Source organism: Babylonia areolata, chromosome 4 (genome assembly GCF_041734735.1).
Source record: "Babylonia areolata isolate BAREFJ2019XMU chromosome 4, ASM4173473v1, whole genome shotgun sequence".
Lineage (NCBI taxonomy): Eukaryota > Metazoa > Mollusca > Gastropoda > Neogastropoda > Buccinidae > Babylonia > Babylonia areolata.
This window is the reverse complement of record NC_134879.1, coordinates 50,688,539-50,716,311: the sequence shown is the minus strand read 5'-3', so window position 1 is coordinate 50,716,311 and position 27,773 is coordinate 50,688,539. Positions and strand designations below refer to the sequence as shown.

The 27,773-nt window shown below is 47.7% G+C and overlaps 1 protein-coding gene across 1 annotated transcript in view; it reads right to left on the bottom strand.

Moving 5' to 3' along the window:
- Positions 1 to 252: 252 nt before the first annotated feature.
- LOC143281279 (uncharacterized) overlaps positions 253 to 27,773 on the bottom strand; it is a 78,657-nt gene continuing 51,136 nt past the window's right edge. Inside the window, exons 4-13 of the mRNA XM_076586410.1 lie at positions 26,096 to 26,391; positions 22,731 to 22,808; positions 12,242 to 12,411; positions 10,442 to 10,479; positions 9,747 to 9,861; positions 9,010 to 9,165; positions 8,192 to 8,330; positions 7,168 to 7,290; positions 5,831 to 6,185; positions 253 to 4,603 (exon numbers count right to left, since the gene is read on the bottom strand). Coding sequence (XP_076442525.1) covers positions 4,473 to 4,603; positions 5,831 to 6,185; positions 7,168 to 7,290; positions 8,192 to 8,330; positions 9,010 to 9,165; positions 9,747 to 9,861; positions 10,442 to 10,479; positions 12,242 to 12,411; positions 22,731 to 22,808; positions 26,096 to 26,391 — 1,601 coding nt within the window. The 3' untranslated portion in view covers positions 253 to 4,472. The remainder of the gene's footprint in view (positions 4,604 to 5,830; positions 6,186 to 7,167; positions 7,291 to 8,191; positions 8,331 to 9,009; positions 9,166 to 9,746; positions 9,862 to 10,441; positions 10,480 to 12,241; positions 12,412 to 22,730; positions 22,809 to 26,095; positions 26,392 to 27,773) is intronic.

The following is a 27,773-nucleotide window of genomic DNA, read 5'->3' as shown; positions in this document are numbered from 1 at the left end:
ATCTTGCTTCGTATGGTATGTTCATGTGTCTCCCTTTCTCAATTGGTAGTATGTGATCAGATACACGAGGTGGTAGTGGAAGGGAAACAACTTAGCAGTTGAAAGCCTTAGGAGTTCTTTCCCTTCAATCATGACCAATGTCTCTTGTTTCAGAGCATGTACAGGCAGCGGGTATGCTCGTGAGCAAGAACACACACGCACGCACACGCAGACACACATACGCAAAGAGAAAGGCAGTCTTTTGATGCAATGACAATTGTTTATTTTACTTTTTTTTTATTTTATTTAAGTGACCAACAGGAACTACATCATTATTATACACTGGCGGAAACGAAGAAAAGCAAATATTGCACTGTGCCACGAGTATTTTCACCCTCATCCCCCATCCATTCTAGACATCAATCGACTGTTGTCATTCTTCATAACTGAAATACACACTGACCATGAACAGATATAATAAACTGAACGGACGGAGTGGCTGAACAATATTACGCCGCTAAATATATGTACATTGTCAAAAAGCATGCGCACAAACGTAAAGGCACACACACACACACACACACACACACACACACACACACACACACACACACACACACATGCAGTCATGAACGCACACATACACTTGTACATGTTTGAACATACGTAAGCACACACACCCTCACACTCACACACACACATACACACAATCACTGTCAACACACACCGACACAAGCACTCGCGCACACACACACACACACACACGCGCGCGCGCGCGCGCACACACACGCATACACACACACACACACACAGAACAGCACACATAGTGGCACATATACACACACACGCGCGCGCGTGCACACACACACACACACACACACAACAAACACACCGTGAGGCACGCATGAAAGCACGCACGCACACACACAAACACCCCCCCCCCCCCACACACACACACACTTATTTCCTACACTGTTAACATAATCATTTCCAAAAGGAATGTCTATAAGTTAATGTTTACAAGGCTGAACAGAAATCAAAACGCATTTTATAATGCAGCAGAAAAAAACAATGCAGGAACTGGCTTATTTTTGCAATAAACACCAACAACAACATCAACATTACCGACAGAGACCACAAAAGCCATCGATGTTCAAACGCAAACTGAAACAAGTGCGAAAGCAACACCAGAATAACGTACAAAAAGACATTATGCTGGAAATACATATCTACCACCACCACACACACACACACACACACACACACACACACACACACACACATGCTAATCAAAACCTATGCAGTCGACCAACTAAGATGTTATCTACAATTAAATTACTCACTCGCTTACTTAGTGCATTTGAACATACACGTTCGAATGGGCACTTCTGAACGATAGCCTAAGATATGTGTGTGTGTGTGTGTGTGTGTGTGTGTGTGTGTGTGTGTGCGTGCGTGTGTGTGTGTGTGTGTGTGTGTGTGTGTGTAAACGTATGTCTTTTAAACAAAAAAATGAAGCCTTCACAACAACTCACAGAAAGACACACGATCTAACACTGAGGAACAACAGCACTAAAACATGATAATCCACAAAAGCAAAGAGGGCTACAGAGAGAGAGAGAGAGAGAGAGAGAGAGAGAGAGAGAGAGAGAGAGAGAGAGAGAGAGAGAGAGAGAGAGAGACACACACACACACACACACACACACACACACACACAGAGCGCATATTCTGTACATGTTCAATAACATTATTAAAATCATCAGAAATTTCACAATGATAGGCAACTCTTCACAATTCTTTTCGAACAACAAAAACAACCAACATTATACATCTCGGAGATTCTTCCAAGTCGAACAAGGCCACCACGACAACAACAACAAAAGTATTAAAAAAAAATATCCATGTACAAAGATTTCATATTTTAATTCACACACAATAACGTGGGGGGCGGGGGGGGGGGGGATCAAACCTGATATACATAGCAAAATACATTTAATAGCGTACTGTTTTTGCGTGAAGTCCAGTGATATATTAGTAGCAGGAGTAAATAAATAAATACACCTTTATATCGTATAGCAAATTGCGTACATCCATTACTCCATTTCTTTCCAGAACATGTGAATCTGGATATGTTTGTGTTTGTCCAGCAGTGTCCACTTTGTCTTTCCTGGGAAACTGACCAAACAGGTTTATCGTCTTGAAAATATCTTGCGTCACCAATGACAAAAACGCTCTTTCACGTCATCAGATCGAGACTCAAAAGTACACGTGTTCCAATGACGTCACTTGATTCTGTCCCAAAAGCAAATGAGCGCTACGTCACATGTCCCTGACATTGTCCAATCGGCCTGCAAATATCATCATCGTAGACTTGGATACTGGCCAGTTTCTGATGTCGCGTTTCGTTCTGAAACAGAAGAATGCCCGACTTCGATACTTTCGGCAGAGCTTCCCCACTGTTGTGGACAGTCTCTGTATGATGGTGTGTTGTCAGGCATTTGTACGCTGCTCCATCTGTTCTAGTTCTCTTGGCTGAGATCATCGGAGTCAAGTTCAGACCTTCTGTCACTTCAGTCAGCTGTTGCAGGGAAGGACAGCAAGCGACAGGTTCTCACTGGGATTCAAGTGCAATCCTCTGTGACGCGAACAGTGACCTGTTGACCTGGTGGGTCACAGTACAAGGGTACTGATCACTTAATGTCTCCTCCCCCTCCCCCACAAACCGTCTGTCTTTAAAAATAAAATAATTCAACTGTCATTCTTTGCTGTGTTGGTTTCACTTCATGTGCTCTCTGAAACGTTCTTGTGCTGCTGTAAGAATCCACTGCTTTGGTCCAGTCCATCCCTACAACAGGGCAGGCTGACCAATTAATTCTAAGAAGCGCACCGAGGAAAAGAGCAGGTCATGCATTCTAGGAATATGGTTCGCCAAACATTCATCTGTGTGTGTGTGTGTGTGTGTGTGTGTGTGTGTGTGTGTGTGTGTGTGTGTGTTGCAAGGGCAGCATTGTGACAAGAACCCCCCAGCCACAAGAGGTAGACTGCAATGACCTGACTGAACATCTTCAACTTCCCGGATCAGCTCCCTCGGAGCAGGAAAGGAAGTCCTTTTTTGCCGCACTGATTTATCTGAGACAGGTGGGGCCTTCTTCTCGTTACTGTACCCAATAAATTTTTTCAATAGTTTATCCAGTCTGCTGTAACCCCAACCTCCAGATTTCAGTTCGAGTCTTCCATCAGATCACCAGCACCGTCCTGTTGCAAGGCAAAATGGTGTATTGTTTTGAGCATCTGGTAATAACAAGGAGATGAATCGGAGTCATATAACAGGCATACGTAGCAAACAAATGTCATCATTACTTTCGCTTAATGTCGCAAGGAAATCTAAGACAACGAGATTCATCTCAATGAGCATCAGCTTGCTGCCAAGTGACGATGATGTTTTCTCGGAGAAGGTGAATTCTTCCAGTTACATCAACAATAACAGGACGGAGAGTGATGTTTCACATCTGACAACAGACTTGGGAGTCATCCCGAACACCTGAGGTCGCTGGTGGAGGTGGTTTCATCATACAAAGGTACAATGCGTCATGTCTGGCAAGTGAATACCTGAGCACATTCTGATGGTAGCCGACTAAATGGTATCGTGCAGGATCGATCAGGTGCGAGACGTTCTATTGTTGGAGGACGTTATGATTCTGCCGCTCGTGCAGTGCAGTTATAGCTTGGTGAAATCAGAAACCGATTTCTCGGGTGAAATGGAGACGAAAAGAGAAATCCTATCTTACAGCCACAGCATACATTGTGAAGCGTCTTGATAACATACAGCGTATCAACAGGCAAGCCATGATCAAGACAACACACATGAAAATGTTCGTAACTGGTCCGATGATGATGGTGAGCCCTGGTCAACAAACCTGTCAATGTAATTCATTAGTGTGCAAGATTATGCTGCTTCAGAGTTATTGCCAAGTTTTCTTCACAGATGGCAGCATTGACGCGGTGTGACCAAGATGCTCTGACGAGATGAATGAAGCATGTTTGGATCTAACATATGCTGCTGAACTGATGAAGGCACTACCTCCTTGCTCTAAACATTGCGAGAAAAAGTGGACCTGTGAACGCTTCTGAGAAGAAAAAAACCATAATGTCCGCGATCTTCAGAGTGAGGAGCACGGTTACCTCGCTACAGGATCAAGTCACGAGATCAACCTTGAAAATTTGATCCACTTCCCGGACACCACTTCATCCACAGCCCCTTCAGTCCTTGTCTAACCATGCCAAGGGACACGGAAATACAGACACAATCCCCAAAGACAGACCCGCAAAAAACCTGTTACTTCAGTGCCTGGAGAGGCCTGGCCACAGACCAAAGGAGCTCACAGGTTCAGCGTTGCGACAAGGGTGGGACAACTGCAGCGTGGGACGTGAGAGTGGAAGTAGGTGACTCCCCCTTTAGCGGTGACCCTCTCTCAGCAAGGTTGAGATAAACTCAGCGTCTGAAGGCACAGGTCCGGCAGCAGTAGTTCTTGATGGCCCGGCGTTTGCAGGCCCCGGGGTTCAGCGTCACCAGGCCCCTGCAGTAAGTCACATTCATGTCGGGCTGGTCTGCCTTGCAGCGTCCTGCACACAGAGGGGAGTCAGTCACACAGGGCCTGTGTGGGAGTCTTTCTCTGTCTGTATGCGTAGACACCTCTTTATGCCATTCCCCAACCCCCCCCTCCCCACCCCGAATACCTTCACTGGCAAATTACAACAATTATGAGACACAAGGATGTTTAACAATTCTAGAACAATGAATATAACACGTATATAAAAAAAAAAAATAAAAGAATAATCAAGATCACCTTTTATCCTACATTTTACAAATTTTTATTAACAGCTCTTAATTTTAATATATCTATTATAATATTATATGTGTAATATATATAATAAAAAAGAAGAAAAAAAACAACCCAACTTCTCCATGTGAAAGAAATATCTATTCAGATCTGATCGTTCATTAAAACAAAATGCACGCATTCCATGTGTTCCATCTGTGCATATCAGTATCAGTAGCTCAAGGAGGCGTCACTGCGTTCGGACAAATCCATATACGCTACACCACATCTGCCAAGCAATTAAGACAAAACAACTAGTACATCTACTAGTATCAAACTGCTGACATAACCAAACACACACACACACGCACACACACACACACACACACACACACAGAGCAATACTCCTGCATTCATAGGCTGATATAGCCACGTTCACTCGTTAACATCTGTGATCCAGTTTACACTCAAACATTTAGGCTTAGACATCCCTATTCCCTTCCAGAGAGAAACACACACACACACACACACACACACACACACACACACACACACACAAGAAGAATCAAGAATATTTAATCCTTTCACCCCTTTGGGGGCATGGAGGATATTATATTACAGCAATAGTATTTTACACCAAAATTAAACATAGACAATTAAAATAACATAACTATCAGAAACAGAATACAAACTATATGAAACACAACATTAATAATGACAGTATTTTTCCGGTATTAAACCTCAGGATAGATCAGACTACGTTGTTCATCTTTGCAACATTACTTAAGTTTAACCAAATTGTCTTGGCTGCATGAAATAGATTACACAGAAAGCCTCTTCCAACAAGAAAAATTAAACAATCGTTGGCCTTTTTTTCGCTGACGTTGTATTTTTTATTTTTATTTTTAAATAGCTTTTTTAAAATTGCAAATTCTACGTCATAACCATGTAATACGTCACATACACCACGCCACAACTCTGCCCTTCACCCGTCCCCCCTCCTGCCCCCTCCTCTCGTCTTCCCCCTCACCTCTCCTCCGGGACTTGCTCCTGGAACGTGACCTGGACCTCCTACGTCCAGAGCGGGACCTGCTTCCACGGCGACCGTGGTCCCGATTCGGCTTGCCGGGCCTTCTCCCCACCCGTCCCCTGATGACGGATTGCGGCACTGTCGGAATGGTGTTGTCCATTTCCTCCTGCTGCTCCTCACCCCCGGCTTTCCGGGTACTGCTGGGGGGCTTTCTGCTGGAGGAGGAGGAGGAGGACGGGGTAGAGGAGGAGGAGGAAGAAGAGGAGGAGGAGGATGTCTTTCTGGAATGATCTCGATTTCTTGAGGTCCGTTCTTGGATGACGGAGTTGGCCAGGCACTCACCTAGATGACAGGACTGGAGAAACAGGAGAGGAAGAAAAGGTAAGTATTAAAAAAAAAAGAAAGAAAGAAAAGAAAAGAAGACTGAATAGAAGAATGAATGAATGAGTTTCAGTTTCACTTTCTCAAGGAGGCGTCACTGCGTTCGGACAAATCCATACACGCTACACCACATCTGTTGAGCAGATGCCTGACCAGCAGCATAACCCAACGCGCTTAGTCAGGCCTTGAGTGCATGCTTACATATTTGTGTACCTATGAAAGTGGATTTCATTTTACGTAATTTCGCCAGAGGACAACACTCTCGTTGCCATGGGTTCTCTTTCAGTGCGCCAAGTGCGTGCTGCACACGGGACCTCGGTTTATCGTCTCATCCGAAAGACTAGACGCTCAGTTTGATTTTCCAGTCAAACTTAGGAGAAAGGGCGAGAGCGGGATTCGAACCCACACCCTCACGGACTCTCTGTATTGGCAGCTGAGCGTCTTAACCATTCTGCCACCTTCCTCCTGAATGAATGAATGAATGAATAACAGCGAACAAACGAACGGGCAGACGACTGATCGAATGAACAGACATACGAAAGAAGCAGCAGTACGATGGGCACAATAGCCGAGTGGTTAAAGCGTTGGACTGTCCCGGGTTCGAATCATGGTGACGGCGCCTGGTGGGTAAAGGGTGGATATTTTTACGATCTCCCAGGTCAACATATGTGCAGACCTGCCAGTGCCTGAACCCCCTTCGTGTGTATATGCAAGCAGAAGATCAAATACGCACGTTATAGATCCTGTAAACCATGTCAGCGTTTGGTGGGTTATGGAAACAAGAACATACCCAGCATGCACACCCCCGAAAACGGAGTATGGCTGCCTACATGGCGGGGTAAAAACGGTCATACACGTAAAAGCCCACTCGTGTACATGCGAGTGTACGTGGGAGTTGCAGCCCACGAAAGCAGAAGAAGAAGAAGAAGAGCATCAGGGAAAGGCAGCGAACTGACCATGTCCTTGTTGCAGGGGGTGCCTGGCAGGGCGGTGAGGTAGGAGTTGGTGCGACACGCCCCGTTCATGTTGGGGTCCCGGCACCACAGCTGGCCGCACACCACCACCTGCACGTCGTACTCCTGCAACACGCACAGCAACGGCAACGTGCAGAACACATACACACACTGCATTTTAAACACCCACATCAACATCAGCGTACAGCACACATACATACACTCCATTTTAAACAGCCGTTATCTTCATCAGCGTACAGCACACATACATACACTCCATTTTAAACACCCACATCAACATCAATGTACAGCACACATACATACACTCCATTTTAAACAGCCACATCTACATCAACGTACAGCGCACATACATACACTCCATTTTAAACACCCACATCAACATCAACATTAACGTACAACACACACACACACATACATACATACATACACTCCATTTTAAACAGCCAACGCAACAGCAAAGTACAGCACACATACAAACATACACATCCATTTTACTTTAATACCCACACCAATAGCAAAGTTGAGCACACTGACATACATACATACACTCCACATTAAACAGCTAGAGCAACAGTGATGTACAGCACACATACATACATACATACATCAGAAAGAGATGTGGGTCGACAGATGTTTTGGGTTTATTTGGTGATAGAGAAGCCTGTCTGATAATTGTTGTTTTTTTCTGTTTTTTTGCTTTTTCCTTTTCTGCCATCTCCTTCCCATTCTCTCACCCCCCCCCCCCTTCCCCCCCGCCATGCCTCCTCCTCCCCCAAGCCCCCACCCCCCCCCCCCCCCCCCCCGCCCTTGCCCCCCGCCCCCCACCATGCCTCCTCCCCAAAGCCCCCCCCCCCCCACCTCCGATCCCTCCCCTCATCTGAAATGCTGCTATGGAGAGGAACTAACCCCATCAAACATAAAACTGAGAGAGAGAGAGAGAGACTAGGAGACTAAAAGAGGAGAGGGGGCAACAGTCAAGGGAAAGAACCGCATCCAGTCAACGTACATTGCAGAAGGTGGATTTAGGGCCGTAGATCATCTGACAGTGCTGATCAGGGGAGATCATTTTGCCGGGCGGAAACCTTTGGAGATCGTACTTGTAGTAGACTGTGGGTTCGTCCCTCACACACGCCGCTTTTTTGGACCTGAAATTCAGGGCAACAAACTGCGTGATTCTTTGCTGTAGCAGTTGCAGCACTGTAGTAGTAGCCCAGTAGTGGTAGTAGTAGTAGTAGTAGTAGTAGTAGTAGTATTGTAGTAGCAGCAGCAGCAGCAGCCGCCGCAGCCACAGTAGGAGTAATAGCAACAACAGTGTGTGTGTGTGTGTGTGTGTGTGCGTGTGCGTGTGTGTGTGGAGTGTTGGCCTAGAGGGATCGCGTCCGCCTAGGAAGCAAGAGCATCTGAGCGCCGTCTTGGTTCGAATCACACCGGCAGTCGCCAGTCAGTATTTTTTCCCCCCTCCACTAGACCTTGAGTGGTGGTCTGGACGCTAGTCATTCGGATGAGACGATAAACCGAGGTCCCGTGTGCAGCATGCATCTAGCGCATGTAAAAGAACCCACGGCAACAAAAGGGTTGTCCCTGGCAAAATTCTGTAGAATAATCCACTCCGACAAGAAAAACAAATAATATTGCAGGCAGATAAAAAAAGAAAAAAAAAAGGGTGGCGCTGTCAGTGTAACGACACGCTCTCGCCGGCCGGGACGGGGGGGGGGGGGGGGGGGGGGGGGGGGAGCAGCCCAAAATTCACACGCTATGATAAAAAATGAGTAACACAATTGAACTATAGTGTATATATCATTGCCCCACACAGTGTGTATTTACCTCAGCAGTTTCTTCATCTGCTTGACGGAGCACCGGGAGAAGAAGAAGGCGTTCCTCAGCTTGGACGTGTCGTGGGTGGCCACGGGCGCCATCACGTAGTTCCCTTTGGCCGGGCAGCTCTCGAAGCCAGGGTCACCGTCATGAACAGAGCCCAGGCTGCACGTGCAACAAGGCATACTATGTTGATTTGGTTCCGTCGATTTGATTTGATGATGCTGGTTTGATTGGACTGGACTGGATTGGATTTGATTTGATATGGATACTTATTCATATAGCGCCTATCCTCGGTCGGAGACGCGGCAAGCTCTAAGCGCTTTTTACAAACTCGGGGTCATTAATTTTGCGGCATAACATGCTGCCTACCCGATTTAGCACATATTTTGACCAGATTTTTTGTTGTTGTTTGTTTAAATTTTTGGGGTGTGGGAGTGGGGGTGGGGTGTGTGTGTAGGGGGCGGTGGGGTTCTCGCTTTCTAAGTGTCTGGATGCCTATCTTCCTTCCTTCCATCTGTGTGTGTGTGTGTGTGTGTGTGCACGCAGGCATATCTGTGTTGTGCATGTAAAAACAACCACCAAAAAACAAAAACAACAACAAAAAACAACAAAAACATGCACAGTCATAACCATGCACACTAAAGTATAAGCAGTTATCTAATCGATAGTGTTTACCGCCGCCCACAAGATAAGTACCTGACATCACACACACACACACACACACACACACATTAGGTTCCCACCTGTGAGCCAGCTCATGTGTGGCCACTTTCACACACTGGAAATCACCCGTGTCCGACACGATAGATACAGAGTTGCCGTTCTTGGTATCGCAGATGGCGCCCAGATAAGCTTTTCCTGCAACACGAGCATCAGTTGTCATAAGTGTCAGAATTCAAAGATATGTAATTCGAGATTCTAGTTTCATGAAACGATGCTGGCCAAGCAAAATGAACAAAGTGGACATTATTAATTTTTTTATTTTTTTCAGATACTGAGTTTTGTCTGGACTGATAAGATTGTCTTGCGCGTATGAGGGAGGGGAAATATGCAAGGTCAACGTGCGTTACTGTTCTTGATCAACCAGCAGGAATGAATTTTATTGTACAGTCAATTTTGCTACTAACATCTGCATTAGGAATGTATGTGCAAACACACACACACACACACACACACACACACACACACACACACACACACTGGCGCAAGCTCGCATACACAGTACTCGCTCGTTCATGCGCGCGTCAGTGTACTCACTTGATATTGGGAATTTGTGTCAGAGTTTTTTGTGTGCGCGCGTGTTAGTACTGGTGTATGTACGTACGTGTCACAGTATAAGCTGTATATGTGTGTACAGTAGGCGTGTACCAGTGTGTGGGACGCGCGCCGTGTGAATAGACGCATCTGCTAGATATTCAAACTGAAGAAACAAACTTACCCCCAAAAGAGATGTCATATCTGTTTGACAGTCTGTACCTGTAAAACAAACACGCACACAATCATAAGTGTTCAGCACCATCGTTCATCACTGTATTTCATAGTAAAAAGAGAATACTATATAAAATATCAGCTATGTTCCTCAAACAATCAGTTATTTCATAAACAACCCATATCACTGATTCCTCAATGACGGGCGCAATAGCCGAGTGGTTAAAGTGTTGGACTGTCAATCTTAGGGTCCCGGGTTCGAATCACGGTGACGGCGCCTGGTGGGTAAAGGGTGGAGATTTTTACAATCTCCCAGGTCAACATATGTGCAGACCTGCTAGTGCCTGAACCCCCTTCGTGTGTATATGCAAGCAGAAGATCAAATACGCACGTTAAAGATCCTGTAATCCATGTCAACGTTCGGTGGGTTATGGAAACAAGAACATACCCAGCATGCACACCCCCGAAAACGGAGTATGGCTGCCTACATGGCGGGGTAAAAACGGTCATACACGTAAAAGCCCACTCGTGTGCATACGAGTGAACGCAGAAGAAGAAGAAGATTCCTCAATGAATTTGGACTGAATGTTGAAGTTTGAGCAATGTTTAGCAAACACGCAATAATCAAACTGCCACCACTGCACTGAAACCATACGAACCACAAAATATTCAGTCACAAAATATGAGGTCAGTATACACACGTCTATCTATCTGTCTGTCTATTGTATGATTCATAATCAATTTTACTCCAGTGAACAAATCGAGACAACCTGTTCAGCACTGAGTAGCAAAGCCACTGAGATGAAACATATTGAAAACATTTGAATCTTTCGCTACACAAAGAAACCGCTCAGATATGGCTGGGACTGGAAGCTTTTTGTTATGTTTGTGTGAAAAGACTGACCGTGATTAGTAGTTCTTTATTCGTGTAAAGAAACAGACTGTGATGGGTAACCCTTTATTTGTGCGAAGAAACTGACCGTTATTGGTTGCTCTTTATTCGTCAGTAAAGAAACTGACCGTTATTGGTTGCTCTTTATTCGTCAGTAAAGAAACTGACCGTTATTGGTTGCTCTTTATTCGTCAGTAAAGAAACTGACCGTTATTGGTTGCACTTTATTCGTCAGTAAAGAAACTGACCGTTATTGGTTGCTCTTTATTCGTCAGTAAAGAAACTGACCGTTATTGGTTGCTCTTTATTCGTCAGTAAAGAAACTGACCGTTATTGGTTGCTCTTTATTCGTCAGTAAAGAAACTGACCGTTAATGGTTGCTCTTTATTCGTCAGTAAAGAAACTGACCGTTATTGGTTGCTCTTTATTCGTCAGTAAAGAAACTGACCGTTATTGGTTGCTCTTTATTCGTCAGTAAAGAAACTGACCGTTATTGGTTGCTCTTTATTCGTCAGTAAAGAAACTGACCGTTATTGGTTGCTCTTTATTCGTCAGTAAAGAAACTGACCGTTTTAATGGTAACTCTTTATTTGTGCGGTGAAGACACTGTGGTTGGTAGTGCGATAGTCAGTCGTGTCCGATTGTGACCATCAGACCAACCGTTGTCCTTCGAACTATCTGGGCTAGAATTTGATAAAAGTGGAGAGTGTCTTGCCCAAGCTACACCCCCCACTCTCTCGGCCACGAGGGTTTTTGGGACAGTTGGCGCTGGGATGGTTCGCCCCCCCCCCCCCCAAAGACCAACTAGCCCCTATTTGGTAGTAGCTCTTTATGTACGTGGTGTGCTATGATAGACTGACGTACACACTGAGATATATATATATATTCACATCACACGATATATATCTATGGACGTACCCGGAGAACACCATGGCGTGGTCGAACTTGGGCAGGGTGAGGTGCTGGGCCTTGACCCACTGGGAGAAGTCGAAGAGCGCCTTGTCCGTGTTGACGGAGGCCCGCCCGTTGTGCCGGCCCACGTTGCTCCAGTCCGCCAGCTTCTCCAGCCAGCCCGAGTCCTCGCGGGTCTGTCGTCACAGCACGGGCATGACGTCACTTTGGTTTGCGTCATTTGACATTTGCGTCACTGTGGTCAGGTCCACGTCGCCATCGTCTTTTGACACTTGCGTCACTCACGTCAGGTCAAATCACGTCATGTCATGTTGTTGCTGTCAAGCACGTCACGTTCGGGCACGACATAATTATGTTACCGTGTCATCGTGTCACTTGACGCTGCATCACGTACTGTCATATCGCGTCACGTCACATTACATCACGTCTGGTCAAATCACGTCATGTCATGACGCAGCACGTCACATTACATCACGTCCGGCCAAATCACGTCATGTCATGACGCAGCACGTCACATTACGTCACATCACGTCCGGCCAAATCACGTCATGTCATGACGCAGTACGTCATGTTGATAAACCATACTGACGCGGCGAGATCCGCGAGTAGTGCGGGACAGACCCAACACCCCCAACCCCACCCCCTACCCCAGCCACACATAACCCCCCCCCCCCGCCAACACCCCCCTCCACACACACACACACACTCCCAAACAAGACTGGGTTTAAAGTGTATCAGGTCGGAATCAGCCCTCAGTATACTTAGACTCCAGTCCCATCGACCTTATTCCGAGTCATAGTGTAACGTTGTGAATTATTGCCAGCGTCCTCAGTCAACTAGTTCCGCTGTGGTGCCTGTCCACATTACCTCAGTTGTTTCCCCACTCTTCTTCGCTTGTGTTTGGTACTGTAGGCAGTATTTGTTTCTTCTTCTTCTTCTTCTTCTTCTTCTTCTTCTCCTCCTTCTTTCGACACTTGCGCGTGCAAGTACAAGTACACCCCATCCCCTCTCCCCTCTCTCCGAGACACGATCTCTATCTCTCAGTTCTTTTTCATGCTAGAATACCAATATCAGCGGACCAGTTTTATCGATATCTCGGGGTAAAAAAACAAACAACAAAACAAACAGTAACAATCAGATGGTAAGGACAACACTGTCTGGAAAAGGACCCCTATTGGAATGTATCAGCTACTGATACAGTGGATCGGCTTAAGTTAATACTTTGTTTCAGATCAGTGGGGCCCGGCCGGGGCGGAGGGGGGCGGGGGTGGGTGGGGGAGCCGGGGGTGGGGGTGGGGAGGTAAGGGTTTGGGGGTTGTGGTGGGGGTGGGGATGGGGGGTGGTGGTGGAAGGGTTACACTCTTTGGTCAATTCCCCTCTGCCGTTCTCTCCTCTTGCTCTCGTTTCCTGAGTGCTCCACAACCGACCCCCTCTCTTACCCTCTCCCTCCTCCCTCCCCCTGCCCCAAACCCAATCCAACCCCACCCTCCCTCCCCACACTCCGTATCCACCCTGCACCTACCCTACCCTCCGTTCCACCGCGGTACCACGTTCACCAAAAGTCTTTCATTCTTGCAGTCATTTGCATAACACGGCCGACTCTCTCAATGCTGTTGCACTGAATTCGGCGCTATTAAAGCCAGCCTGGTGTGCATGATGTATATCTATAGGCTGCCCACGTAGCAGCAACAAAGTCAGTCGCCATAGGTTTAGTTCGCGAACAGTTGAAGATCTGTCCACTCCCTGGATGTACGCACGTACATTCATTATGTATTAGAGCGTGTAAAGCAAAGCAGCCATCCCGCGTCTGCACTGACCAGACTGGCCACGCTAGTACCCTTCCCCAAACCCTCCCCTCCCCTCCCCTCCCAGTCCTTTACTCCCCTCTCCTCCCCTCCCACGTCTCCCCTCCTTCCCCCACCCCCCAAGAAAAAAAAACAATCCACTCTGCTCTCCTCTCCCTCCTCACACACAGTACAGCCCCGTTCCACAACCCCCACCCCTTTTCTTGTGACCGGGTGAAACCTTTCCAACGACATCAGCAGGAACGTTTGTGAAGGGGATCCATCCATAACATCAATTTCTCGCTGCTCTTTCTCCTGGAAAGGGGAACGAAAAGATGGAAAAAAAAAAAAAAAAAAAAAAAGAAGAAGAAGAAGAAGAAAGATTGGTACCCCGTGTCGAGGAATTCGGGCAGTAACATGGCTGGAGAGAGAGTTTTAACTCACTCAGTACGGCCAGTCCCCTCTTCTCCTCTACAAAGACCCCTCGGATGTCCAGTGGGTGTCTGAATGACCCAACCTTTAGCTTCCGTCGTCAGAATTGTGGTATTCTTTGTCAACATTCACCTCTTCAGTATAAGAGCCTTCCGCTTGCAATATTTTGATGATGGTAATTGGGGTGAAACGCTGTTAACGTCGTCTCTTTCGCCGTTCGTATGGAAAGAGTTAAACAACACATCTGTACTGTCTTTCTGTCTGTCTGTCTGTCTGTCTGAAAGGGGTTGTGCTTTTGTCTTGTCTCACTTAGTGTAAACTCCGCCTGATTGCTGAGTAAGGTAAAGGGTAGGGCACCTACCCGGCTATAGGGCCTGTCTTGCAGCTCTAGCCCCATGTTAATTCTGTCCCCTCTGGTACGTTTTCTGGATTTGTGTGTGTGTGTGTGTGTGTGTGTGTGTGTGTGTGTGTGTGTGTGTGTGTGTGTGTGTGTGTGTGTGTGTGTGGCTAAGGTGGGTAGTGATTTGTGCAGAATGTGTATACATGTCTTTTTTGTGCTTCGTCGTGGGAAAGGACGATGGGGGAAATGAAAGTTTGCGTGGAAACACACACACACACACACACACACACACACACACACACACACACACACACACACACACACACACACACACACACACACACACAGAGTTTCAGTTTCAGTAGCTTAAGGAGGCGTCACTGCGTTCGGACAAATCCATATACGCTACACCACATCTGCCAAGCAGATGCCTGACGAGCAGGCAACACCCCCAACCTCCAACCCCACCCCCTACCCCAGCCACACATAACACATTTGTTTCTGCGTGGAAACACACACACACACACACACACACACACACACACACACACACACACACACACACACACACACACACACACACACACACACACACACACACACACACACACACAGAGAACATGCATTGTTTCTTTCTTATTCCTTCCCTTTCCAGCAAGGCCGGTATACCGCGTTGTCACTGCGGGTATGTAGAGCAATGTTTTCCAACAATTGTTGTGTGAAATGCCTTGCTGCGGCCTCTAATATTGCCTCCTCCTCCTCCTCCTCTTCTTCTTCTTCTCATCATCATCATTAGAAGTATAAGCAGAGAACTTGTATTACTCTGTGTTATCATTGTTACCATTTTCGTAGTGCTGATCATGGTAACAACAGCAGCAGCAACAGTTTTTGTTTCAGCGGTAGTAAACAATTCCAGCCCCCTACAGTTCACACACACACACACACACACACACACACACACACACACACACACATTACAATTAAAAGAAAAAAAAGAAGTCTTTAAGTCGTCAAATCTAACCTGGGGAAGCGTTTGGGATGGGGAATCGTTGCTACGTGCTACACCGTGTAAGCAAGGCACCAACAGAGTGTGCTGCTCGTGTTAGGGTCTGACCTCAACTTTTACCTGGCCACCAGATCATTGCTCCGGGCAGACAGTGGCAATGGGGGTGTACGTGTGTGTGAAGTGGGTGGTGGTGGTGGTGGTGGTGGTGGTGGTTTAGGGTTGGAGAAGGAAGATGAAACGATATGGAGGTGGGGTAAATAAGGGAGATGGTGGTGGGGGTGGGGGGTGGGGGGGTGGGTGCAAAGTGGGTGGATGATGGGAGGGACAGAAGAAGGGGGGAAGTACTCTACAGGTAAACAGTGCGTTAGAGTGGAATCGTCAGCAAATGTTGAAAAATACACAGAGAGAGAGACAGAGAGAGAGAGAGAACGAGAGAGAGAGAGAGAGAGAGAGAGAGAGAGAGAGAGAGAGAGGAGGGTGGGGGTGGGGGAATCAAAAACGAAAAGTGTGGGGGGTTTTTTTTGTTGTTGTTTTTTGTTGTTGTTGTTGTTTTCTTGTATGTAGATAATTAAAAATGGACAGTGCATGTGAAAGAAGCAACGCCCATTTCTGCTTTGTCAGTGCACGAAACGCAAACCAACCAACCAACCAGCCAACCTGTTATCCCTTTCCCTTCGCCCCACCTCTCCTTCTTCCCCCCCCCCTTCTCTCTTCCACACATCTTCTCCTTTATTTCTTTCAAGCTCCAACTTCTATACACAGCCCCCCCCCCCCCACACACACACACATCCTCCCCCCCCTCTCTCTCTCTTACTCTCTCTGTGTCCATCTTGACCTTTTTGTTCATCCCCCCCCCTCTCTCTCTCCCTCACTCTCCCTGTCTCTCTCTGTTCCCTTCTCTATATCCACCCCCCACCCCCCTGTCTCTCTGCCCTCCCTCACCCCCACTTCTCTCTGTTCCCTTCTCTATACCCCCCCCCCTCCCACCACCTTTCTCTCTCTCTCTCTCTCTCTCTCTGTTCCTCCCTCTGTGTGCCCCCTCTCTATCACCCCCCTCTTTCTCTCTGCCCCCCCCCTCCCTTGTCCCTCTCTAACCCCCTCTCTCCCACCCTCTGTATGCCACCCCCACCCCACCTTTCTCTCCCCCCCCCCCCACCCCCCGCCCTCCACCCCCTCCCATCGCTCTCCGTCTATCTCTTTGTCTGCTTACATTCAGCAAAGGCTGTAGGGTGCAAACGACTTACATTCAGGGTCTCTCTCTCTCTCTCTCTCTCTCTCTCTGGCCCCGGCCTTCAGCTTGTGGGCTTCTGGCGAAGCAGAGCACAGACAGTCTGGAACCGTTCTGTCAATCCCTCCCCTCATAAAAAAAAACCTCCAAAACTCCACACACAAAAAGCTCAAAGCTCACCGGCTGAAAGAAGTGAGAACCGGACCACAGAGAGAGAGAGAGAGAGAGAGAGACAGAGAGAGAGAGAGAGAGAGAGAGAGAACAGGTGGGTGGGGAGGAGGGGGAGGGGGGGGGGGGGAGGAGATGGGGGGTTCTGGAAGGAGGAGTAGTGAGGTCAAAATCCGGACGGAAGAGAAGAACAGAGAGAGCTTTTTTTTTTTTTTTTTTTTTTTTTTTTTTAAAGAAGTTTATTTCCCCTTCGTTGCCCTGTTTCAAATTGGTAGTTTTTGTTTGTATGAATCAACGCACATTTGGGGTTTACATGTATTAACATAAGCCAGAGCTTCTTAAAAAAAAAAAAAAAATAAAACGTCTCCGAGGATGATGTAAGTAATGGATAATCTAACGATAAACTCCCCCCTCCGCGTCCCCCCCCCCTCCCCTGTTTTCTTCTCTCTCTCTCTCTCTCTCTGGCACCACGCCGTCCATCAGCTTCCCCCCCCCCCCCCCGCCCCCCCCACCCCCCCCACGCTCCCCACCCCCAGGTCGGCAACATGACGAGACAAAGGCGTTCATCAGGACAAGGTGACGTCAGCCCCCACAGACACAGCCAGGCCGGGCAAGACGAATGACGCCATGGAGGGACGGTGACGCTGATGGTGGTCATAAACTGGCGTTCCACTGCTCCAGTCACCCCCCCCCACCCCCATCCCCCCCCCCCCACCCCAAACCAACCTGCCTCCCCCCCTCCCTGCCCCAAAGGAGCTACACACACTGGCACCTCGCCACCTGAGCACAGGAGTGGGTCTTCGTCAGTAACAATGCTGACTGAACGTCTGCTTTCTCCGGGGAAAGGTTATGAACATAAACATGAACTGGGATCGTTGAACTATCCCCCCCCACCCACCCACCTCCACCTCCACCCCCATGCATGCATTTCCATTTCCATGCCAGAATGTTCGCTTATCAGACTGACTACTGATCGCTATGATATACTATTCCAAACAATGTTTCAGTACCGGTTGGCTCCATAATCTGAATGAATAATTTGTCAGAATAAGCTCCGGCAGTCGCCAGGATAGCTCTATAATCTGAATGAATAATCTCTCAGAATAAGCTCCGGCAGTCGCCAGGATAGCTCCATAATCTGAACGAATAATCTGTCAGAATAAGCTCCGGCAGTCGCCAGGATAGCTCCATAATCTGAATGAATTATCTGTCAGAATAAGCTCCGGCAGTCGCCAGGATAGCTCCATAATCTGAATGAATAATTTGTCAGAATAAGCTCCGGCAGTCGCCAGGATAGCTCCATAATCTGAACGAATAATCTGTCAGAATAAGCTCCGGCAGTCGCCAGGATAGCTCCATAATCTGAACGAATAATCTGTCAGAATAAGCTCCGGCAGTCGCCAGGATAGCTCCATAATCTGAATGAATAATCTGTCAGAATAAGCTCAGTCGCCAGGATAGCTGCCCTCGTGAATAATTGGTCACAAGATCCAGTCCATGTCAGTGACATGAGGTGGCGTGGTGAGGCAAGAAATCTTATATGTGTATTATAATGAACTAAATTCACAAAAGCTGAAAGTTTATGGGTGTTCTTGAAAAGAAACCCAGGACTACAGGGGAAGGTACTTGTCACAATGTACGTGAAGTGTCATGCCATGGGATTACCTCCCTTGACTTCATCTGCCTGCAGCTGTTTCAGTTACCACCTCAACTTCACATGGAAAACCTCGTCTAATATCACTTATAGTGAAAAGACGTTAAACTAAAGAACGAACGAACATGGAAAACCTCGTCTAATATCACTTATAGTGAAAAGACGTTAAACTAAAGAACGAACGAACATGGAAAACCTCGTCTAATATCACTTATAGTGAAAAGACGTTAAACTAAAGAACGAACGAACATGGAAAACCTCGTCTAATATCACTTATAGTGAAAAGACGTTAAACTAAAGAACGAACGAACATGGAAAACCCCAGTTTTTTACGTGTTCAACCACGTGTTACTGCTTTCATCGCAACCATATAAGTCTTAGGAGACTGCTTGAGATTTCCCAGTCGTTCACACTTCATACTTATAACTGCGACGCCGTTTTGAGAGTTAAAACAAACAAACAAACAAACAAAAACACCGGCTGTTGTTCAGCCTATATCGTTCTGTTAGTCACCAAACCCACCTCTGTCTCCCTCAGTACGTACCAGACACCAAGTAGCAGAGAAAGCGAAAACAGAACAATATGAGGCCGCCTGTCTATAAACTGCATTACTTTGCTGACGCACACCCGTCGGTTCCAGAGGTCGTTAGCACGCACTGCAGGTAGACCAGTCACAAACGACTGCAGGTACTGTTTATCACATCATCACTCCCCCTCTCCGGGTAAGTCTGGAAGCACCGCACTACGGCAGCAGGTCCCTGCGTGAAACTTCTTCTTCTTCTCTTCTTCTTTGTTCGTGGGCTGCAACTCCCACGTTCACTCGTATATACACGAGTGGGCTTTTACGTGTATGACCGTTTTTACCCCGCCATGTAGGCAGCCATACTCCGCTTTCGGGGGTGTGCATGCTGGGTATGTACTTGTTTCCATAACCCACCGAACGCTGACATGGGTTACAGGATCTTTAACGTGCGTATTTGATCTTTTGCTTGCGTATACACACGAAGGGGGTTCAGGCACTAGCAGGTCTGCACATATGTTGACCCGGGAGATCGGAAAAATCTCCACCCTTTACCCACCAGACGCCGGCACCGAGATTCGAACCAGGGACCCTCAGATTGAAAGTCCAACGCTTTAACCACTGATTCGGCTATTGCGCCCGTCCCTGCGTGAAACAATACACGCGCCACAGGTCCTCCCAACGTAAGCCAACTTGGAGGTTATGGGTGGGCTCGCACACTGAGGCGCGTCACGTCTTCCGTAAAGTTCAATGACCTATTACCACTGTTGTTCGGGCAGTTGCCAGACCGGCAGCTGCTGCGTTTGTCTCCCTTGTCCCAGTTTTTACAGTATGGGGGCCGTGGGCGATCTCAGTATGACCACCTTGCTGTGTGGTGCCCTGGTACTGCACTGCACTGCACTGCACTGGGGCAGCCCAGTGACTGACTTGTTTGTTTGTTCGTTTGTTTGTTTGTTCGTTCGTTTGTTTGTTTGTGTTTCTCAAGTTCATTTCACAATCACTAGTGAACACAGTCACCCTAATTTGGACCGACGCTGCCACGCAATACAATATAATACAACAATACAATACAATGTAGTGCTATGTGATGCTCAATGATGCAACTGACACAACTCTGAATTCTATCTAATGTGATGAGATACAGTGCGATACAATACAATACAATACAATACAATACAATACAATACAGTGCAGTACTATTCCTTACAATACGGGCACAACACGACACAGCCCGCGGCAGCTTTTTGAACGCCTTCCAGCAAGGTGCAACAAGAACTAAGCCGCTTACTTCCTTTAACCCACTGAGACACGGCCACTGAAGGGTACAACTGACAACACTGACAAAAAAAAAAAAATCTGGCTGCCAGACGGCAACAGACCACCACTACTAGCTACACCTACAGCCAACCACTACAGAGAGAAAAGGATCACCGGGCACCAGACTAATCGTCGCAGCATCCAGAGGAGAGAGAGCCCTGGGAAAAAGTGGCTTGGACGCGGCCCCTAATATCAATCAAGACAGCAGGACTGGCCCACTGGCTCCTGCACAGGCAAATGGTACCCAGCAATTAGCACGAGATCCTCTTCTAATTGCCCCTCTCTCTGGGAGGGCCAGGGGATGGGGAGGAGGGTGCGAGGGGTGGAGAGGTGGAGGGGAGGGGGGCAAGTGGGGGGGGGGGAGACAGCGGAAGGATAAGGGAAAGGGGCTAAGGGGGCGGGAAAGAGACGGAGGGACATCTCAGGACATCAGACGGACTCGGCTCTGGCAGTGGAATGTTGCGGACCGGCTGCCTTGTGAGAGTGGAGGGTGGGAGTATGGGGGAAGGGTGGAGGGTGTAGGTAGGGGTGTGTGGGTGTGGGTGGGGGGGGAGGTGGTCTTTGTGGGGCAGCCAAAGAGCGAGGGGTATGTCGTCTGAACGTCTGCTACCCCCCCCCCCCCCGCAGTTCCTCCCTCCCCAAGCCCCACCCACCCGCCCCTCCCACCGCGCGTAATCCCTCCATCTTTCTCTCCCTCCTTATTTCCACCTTCTCTCTCGCCTCCCTGCATCATCATCATCATCATCATCCCCCTATCCCCGTCTCTCTCTCTGTCTGTCTGTCTGTCTCTCACCCCCACCCCACCCTCATTCTCTCCCTCCCTCCCTCCCTTTTCCGCCTGTACCCCTTCGTCTCGCGGTGCATGTGGTTTGCAAATCAAGGGTAATGGGTCATTCTGTCAACGCTGGTTTGGCTCTCTGTCATTCATGGAAACCTGCTTCCTTCTTCCTTCCTTCCGCCCTTCCCGCATATTCTGTAGAGCTTGGTATCTGGGGAGAGAGCTGTGTGTGTGTGTGTGTGTGTGTGTGTGTGTGTGTGTGTGTGTGTGTGTAGTCATATTCTGGTGTGTGTATGTAACATAGATGTAATGTTTTATGTTAACAAAGCGTTTTTGTAAAGCACCTAGAGCAGATTTCTGGATAGTGTGCTATATAAGTATCCATTATTATTATCATCATATTCTGTAGAGCTTGGTATCTGGGGAGAGAGCTGTGTGTGTATCCACCTAACTGTCTTCTGTGTTCTTTCTCCTTGCTATCCATCTGCGTAGGTTGTTGGGTTTTTTTTTCTTCTTCTTTTTCTTTTTAAAGTTCGGTGTCTACTCTAGTTATCCATGCCTGATATGCTTCTGACATGCGATGGCTTTTTCCTTCTTTTAAAAAAAATATTTTTATTCTGGTGTTTCCTTTTTTTTTCTCTTTTTTTTTTTTGGTTTCCTGGGGGGTTGTTGTTGTTGTTTTTTTCTCTTTATTTTCCATTCACACCTCCATCCCCCATCCTCCGCCCCTCATTTTTTTTAAGAGGGAAGGGGTGGATCAGGGTATCATTTGTCAGCGTAATAAATGTTGCATTGCGGTTTATCTTAAACATACACACACACACACACACACACACACACACACACACACACACACACACACACACACACACACACACACACACACACACACACACACACACACACACACACACACACACAGAGGGCACACACACACACACACACACACACACACACACACACACACACACACACACACACACACACACACACACACACACACAGAGGCAAAGAGAAAGACGAAAGAGAGACAGAGACAGACAGACAAAACAAAAACAAACAGATTTAGAGTTTGATGGAGACATTCGCAGAGACAGAACCATAAACACATCCACGCGCACATACGCATACACAGACAGACAGAAAGACAGACAGACAGACAGACAGATAGATACACACACACACACACACACACACACACACACACACACACACACAGTGAACCAACGACAGACGACAGAAATGCCTGGCGAAGTGTCTCTCCTCACCTCAGCAACAATGATTCCAGAGATCCTGACCATGATGGACAGTCGTCTGTCTTCGATGGTGTGGAACCGCTGGTCCATCTGCAACATCAACCGTTCAGTCAGGGCTACAGTGTATTGAATGGAGCTGGCGAACGTTCGGTAGTTTCTGACATAAATAGCACAATTCTCTCTCTCTCTCTCTCTCTCTCTCTCCCTCTCTCTCTCTCTCTGTCTGTCTGTCTGTCTGGCGGCACTTATTGGGCGAAGACGTCTGCGCTGTCTACTCTCCTGCAGGGAAGAGCCTAGTGTGGTCGAAACCCGCTACTAACTGTGTGTAGCATGGAACTGACCAATGGCGTAGTTCGGTCAACGTTGGCATTTAGTCACGTTTAACTGTCAAAAAGTTAGAACCAAGCAATGCAACTGGTACCTGGACTTAACTTCTTCCGGGCTCTTACTTAAACACAATGCTCGCGGTATCTATCTGTTTGTGTGACTCTCTCTCTCTCTCTCCCTCTCTTCCTCACACACACACACACACACACACACACACACACACACACACACACACACATACATACACACACACACAGAGTCTCGGTCTCATTGTCTGTCTGTCTATCGCTCTCTCTCTATTTTTCTCTCTGGGTCCTCTTTCTCATTTTGAGATAATGACGTAGTCTTCACTGCATCTTTTATCCTTCTCTGTATATCTGCGTGTGTGCCCCCCTTTTCACTTTACTTATTTGTCGGCCCAAACCTTATTCTTGTCCGTACAGAAAGTTTTCAAACCATCTAAGTCAGTATTTCCGTCTTTCAATCCGAACAGGAAGAATGACACATTGCTTCTTCTGAGTGACAGAAAACGGGTCAATTTCCTGACGTGTTTTTAGAGTCTTCAATATTCTTACTGGGGGCCCCTCAAAACCTTCAAATGTTGCGATACCCAGAAACTGTTAAATTTGGATGTTGGTTTAAATAATCTTTAATTATTCAACAATACACATGATTACAATGCAATGAATGACAAAAGAGCATCAACAAGCTTAAAGCTTATACTGTGCTCACAACGTTGCACTTCAATTTTATCATGACGGCTGATGAACCATATTATGACTTGTATCAAATAACATTCATAAACAGTAAGTAATGAAATAATGAAATAAAACAAATAAACAAACAGTACATAATATAGTAAAATAATGGCTAATATCAATATTAACATGAGATTAAATTTATTATCACCAGAGTAATTGGCCTAATAGAAGAAAAACACGAAGAAGAATTTGGATGTTCTACAAACACTGTTCGAACCTTAACATTGTACAGTCCTTGTGCACTATGAACTTTTGAAAACTCACGAACCCCTCACACTTTTACACGCCATTATCTCGAATAATTTGTTCAGAAGTTTTAAGAAGCCATCAAACTTTAGACATACTAGATATCTATCTACCTTCACACCTGGGTAGCTGTTATGGTGTTGAACGCTGTGAAAGCTTTCTGATCAGGAAAAATAATCAAATCAGAAGTCCTAAAAACCTTTTCACTTCACTCATTCTCAAAGCCTTTAAACTCATCAAGGTTTCGCAAAAAAACCCTTCAAACCCGAGAATGTCTTGAAACCACTTGAATGCTGGATACGTTAAACTTTAGTCTCTCTCTCACACACACACACACACACACACACACACACACACACACACCAAACAAAAACAACAAGAAAAAAAAAAACACATACAAAACATGACCTTCCCACGGGACGAGGAAGTCACACACTTCTAACAGGTCTTCTAACCCGCCTCACCCCCTCCCCACCCCCACCACCCCCCCACCCCCACCACCCTACTCATTCTCCTCCTTCCACCCCCTTCCACTCTCAGTCTACGCAGGTGTCTGTCTGACGTGGTGACCTGACCTTTTAGAACACTGCTCTACATCTTTCCCCACAGACATGGAGATGCGCTGTCAGCTGACAGTCACCACGCTCCGGCAGCGGTGACCGTCTCTGTTACTTCTCGGGATTAACTCACTCAATACGGCCAGTCCTCTCTTCTCCTCTACACAGGTCCCTCGGATGTCCAGTGGGTGTCTGAATGACCCAACCTTTAGCTTCCGTCGTCAGAACTGTGGTATTCTTTGTCAACATTCACCTCTTCAGTATAAGAGCGTTCCGCTTGCAATATTTTGATGATGGTAATTGGGATGAAACGCTGTTAACGTCGTCTCTTTCGCCGTTCGTATGGAGAGAGTTAACCCAGTTTTCATACCGACCTCCGCGCAGTTCCTCAACTCGTGAAATGGCCTGTCGGACAGTGGTAGGTTTTGGAAGAGCAGCAGTCGGGCCACCCACTCCTCTCGGCTCCCCCCCCCCCCCCATCCCCTCCACTCCCTCACCCCGCCCCCCGGTCCCCCCCCCCCCCACCACCACACGCCCCTGTCCCAATCCCGCTCCCCTCCCCACACTGTCTCCCTCTCTCTTTCTGTCTCTTGTCTCTCCCTGGTCCACCCCAAACAGGCAACCAAACAGAGGCCTCCATTGTATGGGTATGTATGAGGGGGTGGAAGCAGGTCACCGACTTTATTTTCTGTCATCTGCAGCCTCTGTTTTCAGGGTCAAGAGGTGTCCACAGGCGGATGAAAGAGGTACCCCCTCCGCCCCCCATCCAGCCCCCTCGACCTCCCCCGCCCCCTTTCCAGGCAGGTGTGGAGCACCGCTAATAAAGCGTGCTCAGTGTTGTCAGGGCGGGCTTGCCGGGGCAGGTGGGTGGGTATGTATGTGTGCAGTGCAGGTCACTGCGGGGTGCTGCTCTTGTCGGCAGCGTGGATTTAGGGCGCTGCATGTACTCCCACTGCCTGATGGACTGATTCCGACCGACGCTGACTGACTTGCTGACCGACTGACCGACTGAATTGCTGACGGAAGGAATGGGTGTTTAGGAGGTAGAGCATGCACACACACGCATGATCATATTCACATAGAGGAGAGAGGGGGGCGGGGAAGGAGTGTGTGTGTGTGTGTGTGTGTGTGTGTGAGAGAGAGAGAGAGAGAGAGAGAGAGAGAGAGAGAGAGATCCGTTATATACAGATTTAACGGCGACCTCAGGTGATTTGGTCGACGGGATAACCATCGTAGAAAAGTGTGGGGAGAGGACCTAACCAACACTACACCAATACCAGAGAGAGAGAGAGAGAGAGAGAGAGAGAGAGAGAGAGAGACGGACAGGCAGAGACAGACACACACACACACACACACACACACACACACACACAGAGAGAGAGAGAGAGGGAGAGACAACCTTTCATTTCTACCTCAATACCCCTCCCCCCAAAAAAAACAACCAACAAAAACAAAACATCCACAACACAGACTCTCTCCCACTGACCATGGCCACCACAATGCCGTAGTAACGCCGGATGCGAGCCAGCGCCGCCTGGCGGTTGTTCTGGTTGTTGGCCAGGAACTTCCGGTAGATTGAGTTCTCCACCACCACCAGGAGCTCCACCTTGGCGCCGATCACCCTCCGGCCCCCGATCCGCCCGCGGCGCTGCTTGTTTCTGTTTTTGTTTCGCGTCCTTCGCCGCTGCTCTCTCTTGCGAGTGTGGACTCCGATCCGTAGAGAAGGCTTCGTGGGTCTTCGGGGGGAGGAGCGTCTGATTCGGGTCAACACTCGTTCTGGGTCTGAATTGGAAAAAAAAAGAAGAAAAAAAAAGTTCAGCAGATGAGTCGATGGATGAAAGAACGAACGATTAAACAACGAATTAATGTACGTATGAACGAACGAATGAATTAAGTGAACGAGTAATGAAAGTTGTGCAGCCTGATCGATATATATATATATATAAGTTTAAATTCAAGTGTCAGAGTTCTTTGGGGGTTTTTTTTCATTTTTTCTGGAAAAACCGACATTATCTGGGCTGAGAGAACAACTATTTTTTGCCCCACAATTTTCTGGCTCTTGTTACCTGAAGGTTTAAAGACTTGCTTGGGATTTTCTCACAACAGGAAAAACAACAACAACAACAACAAACAAAACAGCTCTCGCAGTTTGTGGAAAAAGATGAAGATTGATGACCTGGCCCAACGCGTGGGTTTTCCGGCTGTCTTATTGTTTCTTTCTTTCTTTTTCATTCTTTTAGTGCAGGGAAATAAACGCGCACACACACACACACACACACACACACACACACACATGCGAGAGTTATATATAAAGAGAGAGAGAGAGAGAGAGGGGCGGGGGGAGACAGAGATAGAGATAGAGCGCAGACGCAGTGGCACGCGTTTGACGGTCGTCTGAGCCAGGTTGTCAGATAGGCACCGTGGGAAAAAAACATCACCACCCCAACAAGCATCAAACTTGGTCCAGAGAATTGTACTACGTGCTGAAAATCAAGCGGTGGTGGAGACTGAAGCAGGCTGGGCCGGGGCCCACACAGGCCGCCGGATGGATGCACCACAGTGTGTACATACGTGCAACACGCGCGCGCCACGGGCCCCAGTTTAACGAGGCAAGGCAGACATGTCTGATAATGGCCATCCGCTTTCCCGGGCCTGCCGCGATAGCCTACCTGCTGTCGCGGGAGCAATTCCTCAGCATCAAAGCAACCCGCTGCCGGCACAGGTCGCCACAGACCCGTTTTCCCCAACCCCCTGTCGCTGATCCCAAACTCGTGCTGACTGAGCAACGTCCACACCGGCACTGTACTCTGGCGACTTGACTGATGGTAGTGAAACCTCCGCCGCCGCCATGTTGCATTCCAAACGAGGCTGGTGTTCCGGGTCACACCCCGCCACCTTACGAACCAACACGAACACTAGTGCTCTCCCTCCCCCACCCCAACCCCACCACCACCCCTTTCAGATAGCTTCCAGCTAACCCCCCACCCCTAAAAAAAAACCCCGACTCATCACAAGTCTTGGCTGGTACGTTTAACGGGTAGATTGTTCCGCCGAAATTGATCGGTCTGAGAGAGGCACGTAGCCTCCTACGGTTCTGAGCACAGGCAGGCTGCGTGATGTCTTCAGTCGGATTCCCTCCTCTTGGTATCTGTCCCAGACGTCGA